At 35.1% G+C, this 17,513-nt stretch overlaps 1 protein-coding gene across 3 annotated transcripts in view; it reads right to left on the bottom strand.

Moving 5' to 3' along the window:
• The window catches only part of ROBO1 (roundabout guidance receptor 1), a 1,020,189-nt gene that overhangs the window by 72,809 nt on the left and 929,867 nt on the right, over positions 1-17,513 (bottom strand). For 2 of the 3 annotated variants that reach the window (XM_040980628.1, XM_040980629.1), the window contains exons 7-9: positions 15,581-15,589; positions 10,918-11,042; positions 8,926-9,097 (exon numbers count right to left, since the gene is read on the bottom strand). In XM_040980628.1, the coding sequence (XP_040836562.1) occupies positions 8,926-9,097; positions 10,918-11,042; positions 15,581-15,589 (306 nt within the window). The remainder of the gene's footprint in view (positions 1-8,925; positions 9,098-10,917; positions 11,043-15,580; positions 15,590-17,513) is intronic. The other variant, XM_040980627.1, reaches the window with a different exon arrangement.

Below are 17,513 nucleotides of genomic sequence, written 5' to 3'. Positions count from 1 at the left end.
ACTAACGAAGAAAAAAAACAGACAGAGGGAAAGAAAAGTCAAGTAATAAAAATAGAGATGAAAAAGGAAATGTTATAACCACTGTAGTACAAAGGATCATAAGAAACTACAATGGAAAATTACACCGGAAAAACCTGAAGAGATGGATAAACTGGATACATACAACCTACAAAGGTTAAATCAGCAACATGCAGAAAATTGAAACACATGAATAATAAGCAGTGAGATTGAAGCAGTAATTAAAAGTATTCAATAAGCTATTACCTGATGGCTAGCCTGCTAAATTCTACAGAACAGTCCCTGAAGGATTAGCTCCCATAGTTTCCAAAATGTTACAAAATACTGAACAGCATGAATCTCTGCCCAAGTATTTCATGAGGCCAGCATCACTTTGATGCTAATGACAAACTCAAAATGAAAACTACAGACTTCACTGCTTAATGAACATAGCTGCAAAAATTCTCAACAAAATCCTAACAAACAGAATGCAAAATCACACAAAAATATTAGCCATTGTGATCAAGTAGAATTTACCCCGGGGTTGGAAGGGCAGCTGAGCACTCAAAAATCAACATATGTTACAAATCACATAATTGGGACTCACACTGTGGTACAGTGGATGCTGGCACAACCGGAAACACTGGCATTCTACGTGGGCTCTGGCTCCACTCCTGGCTGCTCCGCTTCCAACCCAGCTCCCTGCTAATGTGATTTGGAAAGCAGCAGAGACTGGCCCAAGTGCTTCAACCACATGGGAGGCCTGGATGAGCCTCCTAACTGGTGACTTTGGACTGGCCTCGCCCTGGCTGCCTCAGTCATTTGGAGAGTAAGCAAGTGAACGCAAGATCTCTCCCCTTTCAATAACCTCCTAATTCAAATATTAAATCTCTCATAAATACACACATGGAGAGAATGTAGAACAAAAAGAATAGGGTGAGCTCAACAGATATGCACACTTCACTTAACAAGATTCAACACCCTTCCTTACAAAAACACTCACAAACTGGGTAAAGAAGGAACACACCTCAGCATTGCTAAGAGTACATATATGAAAAACCAAAAGCCAATATAATGCCAAGTGTGCAAAGTCGTGAAAGCGTTTCCCCTCAGGTCTGTACTAAGACAAAGATGAAAACTTGCATCACTCTTATTCAACACAATATTGGAAGTGTTAACAAGGATGGTTAGAACATAGAAAGCAATAAAGGGCATCAAATTGGAAAGGATGAAGTAAAAATCTCCGTGTTTGCAGATGACAAGATGTCACACACGGAACAAACCTGATTACTTCACCAAAAATTGATAGAGCTGAAAAACTGATTCAGTAAAATTGCAAGTTACAGAACGAACACAAAAGCCATAGCTTTTTTATATGCTAAAATGAAATTAAAAAAAGAAATCTTGCTTATGAGAGCTCCGCCAAAATAAATCTAACTAAAAAATTGAAAGATTTCTACAATCAAAATTCTCAAATATTGATGAATTAAATCATGAAAGACGCACAAAAAATGGAAATCCTTGCACATGGATTGAAAGAATTAAATTTATCAAAATGTTTACAGATTTAATGTAATTGCTATCAAAATGAGCTACTTTATATATATATAGTTATATACATCTATGTATATGTGTATATATATATATATATACATGAATAGGCAGAGTTACAGAGAGAATAAAAAGTGAAGGACAGGTAGAGATCTTCTGACTGTTGGTTCATTCCCCAAATGACCTACAACAGGCCAAACCAGTTCAGTCTGAAGCCAGGATCCGGCATCTTCAACATGATGTCCCTGATGGTTACTGGCACCTGAGAACCTGGGCCATCTTTTACTATCTTTCTAAATGCATCAGCAGGGAGCTGAATCAGAAGTAAACTAGCCAGGATTTCAACCAGCAACTATTTGGGGGCCAGTGCCCCAGGTGGAGGCTTAAAATGTTATGCCATAATGCTGGCTCTAAAAGACAGCTTTCACAGAACTGGAAAAAACAGTCTTAAAATTTATTTGGAGGTTCCAGTGCAATGGCCTAGTGGCCAAAGTCCTCACTTTGAATGCACCAGGATCCCAAATAGGCGCCGGTTCTAATCTTGGTGGCCCCATTTCTCATCCAGATCCTTCCCTTTGGCCTGGGAAAGCAGTCGAAGACGGCCCAAAGCCTTGGGACCCTGCACCCGTGTGGGAAACCCAGAAGAAGCTCCTGGATCCTGGCTTCAGATTGGCTCAGTTCTAGCCTTTGCCGCTGCCTGGGGAGTAAACCACTGGATGGAAGATCTGTCTCTCTATCTCTCCTCTTCTATGTATATTCGCCTTTCCAATAAAAATAGATAGAGTTAAAAAAAATCATGGGAAATTACAAAAGACTCAGACTAGGGAAAGTCATCCTGAGTGGGGGAGCAGGAGGTGGGGGTGGGGTGGGGGACCAAGCTGGAGGCATAAACATTACAAAGCTATAGTAATTAAAACAGCACAAAACTGACACATGGATCCATATAACACAACAGAGAGCGCAGAAATCAATCCCCATTCAGTCAATATATTTTTGACAAAGCTGTCCAGATCAGACATTGGAGAAAAGATAATCTATTCAATCAGCGATTTGGGCAAAATTGGATGTATAGGTGTAGAAGATTCTTATTATCTACCATATACAACAGTCAACTCAAGATGGGCCAGTGATCTAAATTATGACCTGAGACCATGAAATTGCTAGAAGAAAATAAAGGGGAAACATTTCAAGCTGCAAGTGTTTCAGCACAACAAAGGAAAATCTCAGCAGAATGAAGAAACACCCAACTGAATGGAAAACTATTTACAAGCTACCTACATGAACAAAGATCAATATCAACAATATGTCAGCAACTCAAACAACTCTACAGCACAAAAAGAAATATGACCAACAAATGTAGCCATCAGGGAAAGGCTGATCAGAACAACAATGAGTTATCACCTCATCCCTATCAGAGTGATGATTGTCTAAAACATGGAAATAAGAAATACTGGTGAGGATGTGGAGAAAGGATGAACTCTCATACACTGATTACTGTAATTTAACTTAGTGCAGCCACTGCAGAAAACAGTCTGGAGGTTTCTTTAAAATCCAGAAGGAAATGAGCTCTCCGAGTTGGCTGCATAGAAGGGAGACACACTGATTGTTCACAGTGAAAGATTCCAGTGAAACAAAGGAAGGGTCATGTTCCCGAGAGACAGTTGGAATGAAATCTTCAGTGATGATCATGCAAACTAGAATGGAACACAGACTTTACAGAGCAGTGTGACGGCGTTGGTCAATGCAGCAGCTGCTGGCCAGCAGGGCACGGCTGCCGTCTTCCAGGAGCAGGATGAAAGGACGTGGTAGTCAGTAGCAGGTGATTTTGTTTGAGGGAGATCTCTGCCTTGCTCACTGAGTTTGTAGCTGGCAGGGGCAGGGTTTAATTTCTCTCTATGATAGGAGGCCATATTGCCTCCATTTCTTCCATCCTCCAAAACACGAGACTCAGTTTGCTGAGACTATCTCCAGTTGAATTCTATTAAAGGACTATGTGAATACCTGCTGTAAGCTGTGAGCAATTCTCCAAGCTACAGAGGGACATTTCTTTTTATACTTATTTATCATTTATTTATTTATTTATTTATTTATTTACTTATTGGAAAGTCAGATATATAGAAAGAAGGAGGGAAAGAGAAGATCTTCCATCTGATCATTCTCTCCCCAAGTGGCCACAACAGCCATAGCTGCGCCAATCCAAAGCCAGGACCCAGGAGCCAGGAGTTTCTTCCAGGTCTCCTACATGGGGGCAGGTTTCCAAGGCTTTCGAGTGCCCTAAGGTGCTTTCCCAGACAGGAAGGGCTAAGTAACTCCCCCAAAGGGACACAATACACATTAATACAGGACTGTGAGGACTGGGAGATGGACAAAATGACCGAAAAGGAATTCATGTTTCCCTTACATGAAGTAAGGAAATCATGATATAGATGAGAAATTCTGCAAGAAGACAGTCCACTGAATAAAAATCAAACCTAAATATTAGAAATTAAGAATTAAATATTTCTTTCTTATTATTAATAACATTGTATTATGTGACACAGTTTTATAGGTACTGGGATTCCCCCCACCCCTCCCATAACCCTCCCCCCATGGTGGATTCCTCCACCTTGTTGCGTGACCACAGTTCAAGTTCAGTTGAGATTCCTTCATTGTAAGCATATACCAATATTTCAAATGAAAATACAGTAGAAAGTCTTAACAACAGATTCAGTAGGGCAGAAGAGCACTGAGTTAGAAGACATGTCTTTGAAAATATTTCTGTCAATCCAAAAGGAAAATAAAAAAAAAAATAGAAAACTGAAATGTGTTCAAAATCTATGTGAATACCATTAAGTGACCAAATGTTATGTCTTAGGTGTTCCTGAATCTACAGAAAAACAATGGCTTAGAAAACTCCCCCAGTTTGCAAGATGTGGAAATCAGAATACAAGAAGTGCACCTTTAAAGGGGCCTCTGTTGGGCTGATGGCACATTACTCAACACAAACACTGTTAAGACTAGGTGCAAAGGCAGAGACATAGCACAAATCCTAAAAGGAAAAAAAAAAGTACTTCCAATGTGGAAAACTTAACCCAGGGAATCTCTCGTTAATAAATGAAGGCGAAGAAAGTTGTTCAAAGATAAGCAAAAATTAAAAGATGATGTCATCACCTAGCCAACCTAACAAATGATACTGAAATATGCACTACATTCAAAAATGGAGAAAGATAATAAGCATAATGACAGAAAGTAAAGGCAGAAAATGTTTGTCAAAAAAAAAAAAGGATCCCAAGTAAGCAACATTTATGGAAAAATAGAAGAACAGAGTCATTATTTATGAGTAACAACCTTGAATGTAAATACACTAAATAATTCAAATAAAAGATGTACAGAAGTTTAACAGATTGAAAACAAGAACAGGTATGATGGTCACACAAAATATACTCAGGCAATAAAATTTCCTAAATGCTCTGAAAATAGGTGAAAAAAGAAATTCCAAAAATATGGACATCAAAAGCAAGCAGAGAAAGTTTTTTTGAAAAAACTGTCACATAGGTTTTAAAAGAAACATAAGGTGATCATGTCAAACTAAGGGATCAATTTAAGAAGAAGATGTGATTATAGTAAATGTTTAGGCACCCAATGCTAGGGCATCCAGTCATTTAAAGCAAAAGCACTACAAAAAAAAGCAACACACACACACAAAAATCAGCAAACAACAGAGTTGATAAATACTATCAATCAAATGGATCTAATAAACATACACAAATCCAGACGCAGAATATGCATCATCTCTTTGTCAGTGCATAGGGCAATCCCTTGGCATCAAGTCAGTCCCAAGAAATTGAAAATAATTAACCTCATGCCATCTATCTCTTCTCATCACAATGAAATGAAGGTGAAAATCAGCAACATAAAGAATTCTAGAAAATACATAAATACACAAAGATTGAACAACACGGCCCTGAATCATGGCCATACAATAAATACAACACAACAGAGATAAATAAAATCATTGAGATGAACAAAAATGACAACAAAACATGAGAACTTGTGGGATATGTCTGAAAAAAGTTGTGTTAAGAGGAAAGTTTCAGGAATTACTGTCTGTCTCAAGAAATAGAAAATATATCAAATTAAGTAAAAATGAATCAATAATCTAGAAAAATAAAACTCATTAAATGCAAAATTAGTAGGAGGAAAGAAACAATAAAAATTAGAAAAGAAATACCAAAAAGTAAAACAAAACATACAAAAGAGCAGGTGAAATAAAACATTAATTTTTGAAAAAAATAAGCAACTTGACATACCACTGGCACAGCTAACCAAGAAAGGAGAAAAAACTCAAATAATAAAATCAGAGATTAAATAGCAGACACAACTGAAACTGCAGAAGCTAAAAGATTGATCAGAATTAAAAAATAAAGCAGCTATATGTTAAACAGTTGGGAAATTTGGAACACATGGATTTCTGGGTACATACCATTTACAAAACTGAGGCAAAAAAATATGGAAAACCTGAACAGACCCAAAATTAAGGGTGATATTGAATCAGTAATAATTATATTATTAAAAACTATCAACAAAAAATCCCACAACTAGATGACTCCAATGCTGAATTCTACCAAACCTTTAAAGAGTTACTAATCCTACTTCATCTTAAACTATTCAAAATAATGAAAAGTAAGGAATTCTCTGAAACTCTATTGCCTGGTACTACCTCAATTCCAAAATTAAAAAAAGACACCCATCAACCAATATCCTTGATGAACACAGATGCAAAAATCCTCAACATCACACTAACTAGTGTCATAAAATAAGTCAAACAGATCATCAACCTTAAGCAAGTGGGATTTATCCCAGGGATGGAAGGATGTTTCAACACTTATAAATCAGTAAATATGATACACATTGAATTAACACAATAAAATATAAAAATATATGAGTATTTCAATCTGTGTAGAAAAGTCTTTGACAATATACAATATTATTCATGATGAAAGTCTTAAGGAAATTGTGTATAGAGAGCACATATCTCAAACAATCCAAGCAGTAAGTGAAAACACCCAAAGACAGCATCATACTTAATGACAAAACACTAGAAGCATTTCCACTAAGACTGAGGAACAGACAAGGATGGCCACTTCATCATTTGTATTCAATATAGTTCTTGAAATTTCAGGACTCCACTAAGAGACTATTGGAATTCATAAAAGAATTAGGAAAACGTGTGGGGCATAAAACCAATACACAAATATGAATATCATTTGTATTTAGACACAATGTTATACCTGAGAAAGAACTGGTACACTTTTTTCAATTCAAAATAACTATAAAATTTTAAATACTTTGCCAGAAATTTAACAAAAGACCTCTTAAGAATTGGAGTACTTTAGGGAGATAAACAGAACACATACAGGAAAAAAATGGCAGAATAGCAGAATTAAAATGCCCATACTGTCCAAAATGATTTGCAGGTTGAATGTAATATGAATTAAATTACCAGGGACATTCATTTTAGATCAGGAACAAATAATCCTAAATTTCATATGGAAACCCAAGAGACCCTGATTATGTAAGACAATCTTAAACCACTAAAAGCAAAGCTAGAGACAAGAAAAACTAACAATCTAATATGCCCTTGCAGTTTTGAAAATAGTGGCTTAAACTCTTTTACCACAATGATGGCTCCTATAATTTCTTAATTATATATATAATATTTGTGAAAGTACTTTAAAAAGTATGTTGTTAGCACACAGAACACTTGATCGTTGTTTGCAGGGAAGGGACATAGGTCACTAATGGAAAGTATCCAAAGCTGGGTTGATGTGGAGAAAACACCCTCCCCCTTGTAGCCTGGAAGGCCTTCCTCCTGTCTTGCAGGAGGGATTCCCTGCCTTTGGCACACAGCCACCAGGGCACACATTTGTGGCATGGAAAATCTAAACTGGGTTTTATGTCTCCTTCTTCCTCCCTGTCTGCCTTCAGCATAGACTTACCTTCCTCACACCCAGAGACCTCTTTGGACCTGACCCACTAAAATTTGTTACCAGCATGACAGGCCATCTGGACTTCAAGGAGACCCCACTGAGCTGGAGTCCCTCAGAAGCCCAATGGTTCCTTTTCTAGATTGTAGATCTTCAGATTGAGCATTATGTCATTTTCATTTCATTTTCTGAAAGTCAGGGTCAGCTTGTGACAAGTTGTTAAACAACATGCTAAATGTGAAGTGTCAACCCTCACTGTAATCGTCCCCTTTTCAGAGCATCGGAGGAAGACTTCATTGGGTTTTATAGTGGCTTTCAGATTCTGGCAGTCTACTGAGGAGGAAGTTGTAGGTAGACAGCTGTTCACGACTGTCTGTCTGTGTCCTGCCTGAAATACCATGATTGTTTAGGAAAGTAAACTTTAGTAAAGCCGGATACAGTTTGGCTTAGAAAACAAAAAAAGGAAATAGTGGCTTAAACTCTTTTACCACAATGATGGCTCCTATAATTTATTTATTATACATATAATATTTGTGAAAGTACTTTAAAAAGTATGTTGAAAACTGAAATAAAATACAAATCCATTATGGTGTGAAAAAGCTTTTAAATGTTATAGAAGGAGTCATCAAAAAGTTCGTGAAAATTATAAAAATACAGGAGTTATAAAAAATTGTATATGGATTTAAATTTTGCATAATTATTAAATTTATTTTTATTTTATTCCCATGAACTTTTTGAAGTCCTCTTCTATATGTATGTGTCTCTTATGAGTGTACACATGTATGTATAGGTATGTATATATACTGCATATGTATACATATTAAATATATACAAACATGACATACATAGTTACATATATGGTACATATTTAATATATGTCTGTTTATTTAACAACTTTATATGTATTTTTTCTTCTCCTCCATATTCTTCCTTGTGCTTTGGAGATTTTCTTCAGTGTCATGTTTATTTAACTCATTTGGCATTAATTGATCATATCTAAGGGGAATGATAGAGTAATATCACTTTACTAAGGAAAGCTCGCTAACTATCAAGAATGATAATGAGTTTGGAGTTGCATTATGCTGGCTTTCCAGACACCTAATCTCATAATTCAGAGCACATTGGAAAATGGTAATTCAGAGATTGTGAAATCACTGCCTCCTAAAATGTCAGAACATGCCCATGTACAGCTACTCAATATTTATTTGTGTGACAGGATGTCAAGGATTTTCATACAATAGAGTCAAGCTGAACTGCAAATGATTTTAGATCTATTCCATCAATAACCTCCTTGGTTTTATACTAAAATGTCCATAAGAAGGAATGCAGAGTTGGAGATAAACATCTACCAGCATTCTTTTTAGAAGATAAAACAAATTTGGATATTTTGAAATAAAATGCTTTACTTTACCATCAGTAACTTCCAAATATGCTTTTGTGATGATACTTCCAGCAACATTTAAAGTCTGGCAGATGTAATACCCAACATCAGATCGCTGAACATTGGTAATAGTAAGGTCACCAGTCTGGGAGACTGAGAACCGGCTGGAGGACTGTGGAGGCTGGTATGAGAAAAGCAGATTCTGGAATCCAGAATTTGGGAAGAAAAGAACAAAAACAGGTTAATTGCCAAATTCATTCCATTATTTTGGCACTGGTAATATATACATTTATAAATACATGTATAAATGTATATGCACAACATATATGCAAGAATTAGTTAAATATTCTTTCACCATATGCCCACATATATGGATAAGAACTTATAAAAATATACGTAACCATGCATTACACAGGGATGGCAGCACATTTTAAGAATTATGTCATAAGCTGTGAATATCACAGTGTACTTAACACAAAATATGTTGCATTATGACATCATCAGCTGATATACTCCAATGCATACGAGTGTATATATATATATATACGTGTGTGTGCGTGTATATATATATATATATATATGTTTTATATATATATATATGAAGATACATAAAGATTTAGGAAAAACTGAATTACATCATTAATCCAAACCAAACGCAAATATTTAAAACAAAATTGATCTACATTACAGATTGCTCAAATGGATCACCTAAGGTATATTAACTGCTTGCAGTGAATTAACTATCACAACACAGTTTTTTATTCAAGATACTGCTAATTTCTTTCTATTAAAGTATTTTGTTCTACCCATTTTTAATTTACTGCCATCAAATTAAATCCTTTGGGGTCAAATGTATTTTTATAGAATTCACGAAGATATCAGAACTGAAATAACTATACACATTCACCAAATCAGTATTTGCCTATAAAAATGAAATTAATGGCACTGCCTAGAAAAAAGGTTGAGTTTGGTAACCAAACTTCCAAATTGCTACTCATAAGAGCACCTGAGGAGTGAAAACCTAAAACAAAACACTCAAGAATAAGTTAAGCAAATATAAGAGAGATGAGAAATAAAAGAAAGGGGCTGACGTTACGGCATCGTGGATCATATAAAGATTTGGATTGAGCTCCAACATCTCCAATTCCCATCCAGCTCCCTGTTGATCCACATGGAAAAGCAGCGTAAGATGGCCCAAGTGCTTGGTGCCCTGGCCACCCATGTTTGAGACCCAGAAGAAGCTCTAGGCTCCTGGCATCTGCCCAGGTACAGCTCTGTCCACTGCAGCCATTTGAGGAGTGAGCTAGTGCATTTAAAATTGCTGAAATCTTTTTCCAAAAGATTTCAAGGCTTTTCATTTTAATAAATATATAAAAAGTAAAGGGAAATGTTTTACCTTATTGAAGGATGGAAGTCATTAAGAGGTGAGATAAACATGTATTTTTACAGTTCCTACTTGTTAAACCAGAGTCAGGTAATGAACTTAGGGTTCGAAAAAGAATAAACTGCATATTACAGTTTCAGTGTCTACAGAAAACTTGTGTCCATAAAACATCTAGATTATAGGATTTATTGGTTATCAAGAATCACATGTTAGTTTTCAAATACAATATGCTGAACATGACATGGTAGCTATATGAGGGAGAATTTCATATAGTTAATGATTCAAAATACACTCATATTTCTGATGTTTTCAGCAAAATTCCACTGAATAATTATCACCTCTCTTTTAAAACTGCATAAAACCTCTCCTAATATACAATCCCAGATTTCTAAATAGTAGAAATGTAAATGATGCATGTTTAAGTAAAAACATTTTTTAATCTCAATTTGAAATATAAAACTACATGATAACCATTTCTATAAACTACCCCGTGTTCCAGACCCAATGTTTACACAGTGAGTGATTCCTCAGTTCTTTTAATATGCTAGCTGTGTGAAATAGTAAAATGTTTCTTTTCATTTCTTTTCATATATTTGCCACTTCTCCTTATTGACTGAAACATGAGTAAAAGGTCATACCTGACTCCCCTCTCGCCTCCAAAAAATGGCTGGTTGAGGATTTCCGGTTGCTTCACACTGAAAAGTCACAGTTCGTCCCAATGCAACAACCTGGTCACGAGGTTTCACCACAAAATGTGGAGGCTCTAAAAGAGATGGGGCATTAGCCAGTTTAATTATGACAATAGGAAACTCGAGATTCTACCTTTGTCTATACCTACAATTCCAGGATGCACTTAAATAGCAGAATGTGTAATCTGTAACTGTCACTGAAGGACTATACTACTGTGGCAGGAGAAAAGGGGATGGAGGAAGGAGAGGGGAAGGGGGCATCTCTATACGTATAGAACTGTAACATGGTAAATAATAAAAATAATTGTCTTTAAAAAGATGAAGCAAATTTCAGTAAACTTGTAGCAACCAGTTACTGTCCTAATTGACACAATTTCTTGTTATATCAAGTGTGGCCTTTATTCTGTCCAAGGTACTATACACAATAGCAACACTATACAAATTCACATACTTAAATAGAAAGGAAATGCTTAAGAACATCCATAAGGAATGAATTAACTGAGCTGTTTTTGAGTTTTATTATTTATTGGTTCATCTCCTAATGTTAAACTTCATATTTAAAGCAATTTATTGAGCTGCAATTTGACCCTTCAACCTTCAGAATGCACCTGAAACTCGTATGAATAAATATTTTCTTTTTTTTTTTTAATTCAGAATTGCTTAAAGGTGAATGAACTTTAACAAACACAGAAGGATCTGAAAATATAGCCAGGTTCTAAAATTACTTTAATTTATCTCAAAAGCTCCTGAAATGCTACCATACAAATTATAGCCATTTAAAATCTTCAGTTCAATTACTTGAATAGAAATAAATTTAGAGCAATGGTGGAGTCGAATACCTTCCTTCATTTACATAGGCAAGGGCATGTTGAAACAGAATATACATGGAAATGAGGGCAAATTTGAAACATCTGCTCATCCTGACATTGTAAATACTGCCAGCTTTGCTCAAACTGTTTGATTTATACAGACTTAAATGGCTACTTCATCCAATAGTAAATAGCGTGTCAGAAAATTGTGTCAGTTACATGCCACTCAAAGGCAGCTGGAACCATAAGGTGTGCCGATGGAACCACCGTGGAACAAAAAAAAAGCATCTTTTTGGCACAATCTTGTGCTTGTGCTTGCAAGAAACACACACTCAGTGTAAGTTTTTACCTACTGTTTACACTGTTCAAATCTATTTCTTATCAGCTATCTGAAACACCAAATTATTCTGTCTTGTACCAACTGAAGTGAAGCAGTGTGTCAAGCCAGACGGTTAAGTTTATACAGGATAACATTGTTCTAATCCAAATTGAAGTCTCTCCCATTATTTCTAACCTTTTCTGTGAATGTTATTTTCAGCTACTTATGTCAGTGACTTACTTAAGCTCTTTAGAAGTGAGTACAAAGCAAAAATTAAATTCAGATTATGTGTAACAATTGTACCAGTCTGCCAGAGTATGCTTTCTTTGTCACTGAGGAACAGTACTAAAATCTATTACTCAGACCCAGTGGTAGCCCAGTGGCTGCAGTCCTTGCCTTGCAGCGCTGGCATCCCATGTGGGGGCCAGTTTGTGTCCTCAATGCACCACATCACATCCAGCTCCCTGCCTGTGGCCTGGGAAAACAGCTACAAACGGCCCAAGGCCTGGGGACCCTGGACCCACATGGGATTCCCGCAAAAGGTTCCTGGCTCCTGGCTGTGGATCAGCACAGCTCAAGAGGCCAGAAGATCTTTCTCTGTCTCTCCTTCTCTGTGTATTTCTGCCTTTTCAATAAAAATAAATAAATTTTTAAAAATATGTTTTTCTTTTAATGAATCATTTTTTGGTGCACTTCATTTAATAGAGATCAAGCCTTTATTCAGGATTCTTGAATACATAAATTATAAAGGGACATTGTAGGTTATTTAATATGCAATTGGTGATATATATATATGTATATATATTTAAAAATTCAAACTCCATTTAAAAACCAAAACGTAAAGTGATTTGTCTACAAGTACATATTGGCAGAACTGAAGAAAGTAATTAGATTGTCTAACTTCTAGATTAGTGTGTTTTCCTCTATGACCTTATTTTCAAAAATTGAGGTTTTGTAGAAATTATACCATTTGACTAGAAAATTACAGATCTGAAAAATCAGGTCAAATGCTTTCAAATGTCCTCTAACTTATAGAGAAAAAAAAATACGAAGTTGAAGTTCAATTTGGTAACACTGAAGTTCCAGCTTATAATTTTTTCAAAAACTGTGATTGTAATTGAGTGGCACACTCATGAATTTAGCAAACGCTGTCATTACGTAGACAAAATAATAGGCAAGTGCATTAGTGTTTGGGGATTTTCCCTCCATTCAGGGGTATTCTATCCCTTGGTCAAGGGACAGAATAATTGATATAGAAATCATACCAAGAAATTGAAGGCATTGACTGGGAATAAACTAAATCCAGACTAGATTTTGGTTTGTGTCAATGAAAGAAACCAAATGATTAATTAGATGGCTGGGAGAATATGACTTTCCAACATGCAGGGAAGCTGAGTAGGAAAATATAAATGTTCAAACCACTTAGTCAAGTAAACCTTCGGGTGGTCTCTTTCCTAAATCTTAGAAACATGTCTAAGAGTATGTGCCAGAATCTGTGTTTCTTTAATAAAATGCCAGCTCTCCCTAAACCTCAAAGACTTATTTGGGAACAAGCAATACTACTAACTACATTTATCCTGAAGCAATCCTTCCACACAGGATATTTACCTGGAAATGAATTTAGTAGATTTTGTATGCTATTCTCAAGCCAACATCAACAGTGATATCAGCCACAAGATATGCCTTAGCCATATCTTATAAATAAAAATCTCCTGTTTACATTTATTAAATATCAAGTATAGATAACTCTTGGGAAAAGTTTAAGGGACTAATCATGGTTCTATTTATCAATCTATCATCATTATATATCATTTTTAGAAAGTGATCATTCATCATATTTACTTACTTGATATTTGCAATATGTATGGATGCTTTTTGAAGGCTACAACACTTAAACTTGCTAACATCAAGGATACATAGTCATGTTACCAATATCATATAAATTCAATGTTTGGTGAAAAATTAGAAAAGAAGCAAAAAGATCTATTCCTATGTCTACCATGAAAATTTGGTCCCATTGTTCCTTAAGATTCTCTAAAATGTCATTTTTACAGCCATATAAAATTAATATGTAAATTAGTTTAAGTTATTTAAGTAATCTTTGCCAGTTTAAATTTAAATTGCTTCTTATTTTTACTATTGAAAATACTGGTTAAACTAACATCCTTTTCACAAAAACACTCAAGATTATTTCCCAGAGGTAAAATTACAGGGTCTGGAAAACTGCAAAGAATGTAATAGCAGAGTATAGTGAAATTACACTCAGGAATGTTTTTTATCAAGTGATACTCTTGCTAACAGAACCTAGACCGCCTGTTCTACTAAATCTCACAAACATGAGGGTAACATCAGCAAACTAAGAATAGTTGTTTTCTTAATGCGTATTCTTCAATTATAGAAGTTAAACATCTTCTTTACATACTCTCATTAATATTGCATTTGCTTTTGATTTTTTATATTTTCTTCTTAATTTTAATAGGCTATAATTTGAGGCATTTCTCATATACAACTTTTAAAAATTTTGTTAACAGCCTATCTGTTTAGGAATTTCTGTTGCACAGTACATGTTCGAACACAGTATGCAAATGCTTCCATTGTTATCTTTTAAGTACTTCATTTTTTATTTTAAACTTTTATTCCTCTTTGGTTTTCTATGTATTTAGAGAGCAGTTTTAATGGTTACTTATTACAAATATTAATTCTTGAACTATCAATCTTTTATTAATAAAAAGTGTCACTTGTGCAATATCTTTGTAACCTTTTAAAGAATAACAAAAGAGGCTCATTTAGGGTAAACATTATTTCTTTGCAAATCCATTAGCAGACTCATACAAATTTGCTAAAAATGTATTCCAATAACCTTACCAGATCAAAGGACTCCCCACCCACTCCCAAAGTAAATGCTTAAAAGGTTCATGGCTCTTTATTAAAATGAGGCCAAAGTTTCATCATAACAAATTCGCATAAGTGCTGGACATATCATGTGGTTCTTTCTTAAATCAAATGACATTTCATGCACCAAAAGACACATAGAAATGGAAATGAGTGCAAGAGAAAGCCCTAATCACAAGGCTGTACGCCAGTGGGACCTCGGGTGGCTATTACTGAGCCAGCATCACAAAAACTCAGACACAGATTCATAAACTTACTTGAAATTACAAAAATTCACTGAATTATACTTAGCCAAGATGGCATGCAATTACTTATTTCATCACTGATTATTGGAGAGAAGAGATAAAATGATGCAGAACACATATCATTTCATAAGAAACAAGTTAGCAACCCATTACCTTTACTCTTTGTCACAGTTACCCATATTTCCTGCAGACTTTATTCTGTGCAGTCTGTCTTTGTGGCCAATGACAAGTGAAACATGGAGGCTGATTGGTTGAAGGACATGGAAGGGTATGGATGGAAAGGGGAAGAGAAGTTCCAGTCACAGTGACACGGTGATTAGAAGATGGCCAATAAAATGTCAACTTACCAGACCCAACTAAAACAAAAAAAAAGAAAACATGGAATAAATAAAAATAAAGAAATATAAAATGATTTCAAAAAAGCAATAAGATTTGACTTAACAGTGACACTTCTTAAAAATAAAGATCACATCAATATTTGGATATATGGCTCACTGTATCCATGAATGAACGTTTGTTAGCATCTTAAATATTATCATGCATAATTTAAGAAAAAACAGAAATGAATCTTAAAAATCTAATGCGGTTAAGTGTCAGGACTATAATGGATGATAGCTATACAATTACAGAACAATTTCCACTGACTTTAATGATGCTGCCAGTTGACAGGTTAGATAAGTACATATGTGACAGGTTTAAAAACAGCATAATTTTTAGCTGCTATGGCTACAAAGAAATCAAAACTGAACATCCTAATCAAACATAAGGAAGTATTAATCTCATTTTCCATCATCAAATCAATTTCTGCTTTCTATTAACCCAAAGCTGCTCATAATTGATAAGCACATAAATTACTCTCAGGTCTGGCAAAAGCACAGCTTATGATTCTATCAGCAATGTAACCTGAATTTTGCTCCTCATTTATGATCACAACTTCAGTAGGAAGCCTATGAGACGATGCAATTTCATTTAAATTTTTACAGATATTACCAAGATGCCTAGAAAATAAGTATGAATAAATTATGAGACCTGGGAAAAGTGTATAATCCTGTCTGTAAATTGTAACTATATTCTGATTTCAATGCTAAAACTTCAGAGATTTTGATAGAGAAAGTGCCAGTAATACATATTTCAAGAACTAAAAAGGAATATTTTTAAAAATTTCTTTACAACCAAAATGGTTAGTACTCTAAATGCCAAACTTCACCATAGCCCAGTAGTAATACGAAAATAAATTTCACCTAAATATATAACTCTTGTGTCTCTCATCAAGTCAGAATGAATGATACCCAATACACTTTCTTGTGGTTTAAATGAGTGCCAAGGGCTGCTGCTGGGGAATGCTCTAGCTATAAAACAGGGACTAACCTTCTCTTGCATGGTTTTGCCATATATACAAAATTTAATGGTAATATTAACTCACATGTTCCCTTGAACTTAAGCGAAATAAATTCTTACTCCTTCAAGTTAGAAAGTGGAAAAACTCTAATAAACTCAGGGTTTGATGTTTATTATGGCACTCACTACCTGGCGTTCTGGAGTGGAAACCATTAACCCAAGAGATAGGGCATGATTACATTGCTTGGCATGTTAAAGATGCTGTCTTTCGAAAAAAGAAACCTAGTAAGGAACTACAAAGAGCATTTGGGTTAAAAAAACAAAAGAAGACAGTGGGGACACTCAGTATGCTTTATATTTGAGACAAACATACTAATATGAAATGTTAATAAAGGGGAAGAGTGTGCAAGGTATTTGTAAATATTTTGTAATACCACCACACAATTTTTGAATAAATTTGAACCAACTATGCAATGAAACCTTTAGAAATAACTATAAAAAATGCAACAAACTGGTGAAATAGAATTTTGCCTTGATATAGGAAAGAAATTGTGGAATTACCTCATAATGTAAGAGAATAAATTTGATCTCATTAATTAAGATAAAGTCCTGAACCCAGGAGACAGGGGAAATGTTTTGATTAACATAAATAAATTAAAATTTCTTTAAGTGATTCAAAAATAAACAATAATAGGAAATAAGTAATTTATTAGTAAATTATTCTTTGAAATCTCAAAAGAAGAGGCAGGTGTTTGCTGCAGTGGTTTAAAAGCTGCTTGGGACACTCATCTTAGACTGCCTGGTTTCAAGTCCTGGCTCTGCTCCAGTTCCAGCTGCTTATTTTCTATTCCCTGGCAGGCTACAGTTTGTAGCCTACATACTGGATCACTGTTACTCCTGTAGGAGTCATTAATTCCTGGCTTTGATCTGGACCAGCCTTAA

This window comes from Ochotona curzoniae, unplaced genomic scaffold (assembly GCF_017591425.1).
Source record: "Ochotona curzoniae isolate NIBS_2020 unplaced genomic scaffold, NIBS_Ocur_1.0 contig_3498, whole genome shotgun sequence".
NCBI classification, from domain to species: Eukaryota; Metazoa; Chordata; class Mammalia; order Lagomorpha; family Ochotonidae; genus Ochotona; species Ochotona curzoniae.
This window is presented reverse-complemented; position numbering and strand designations above follow the sequence as displayed.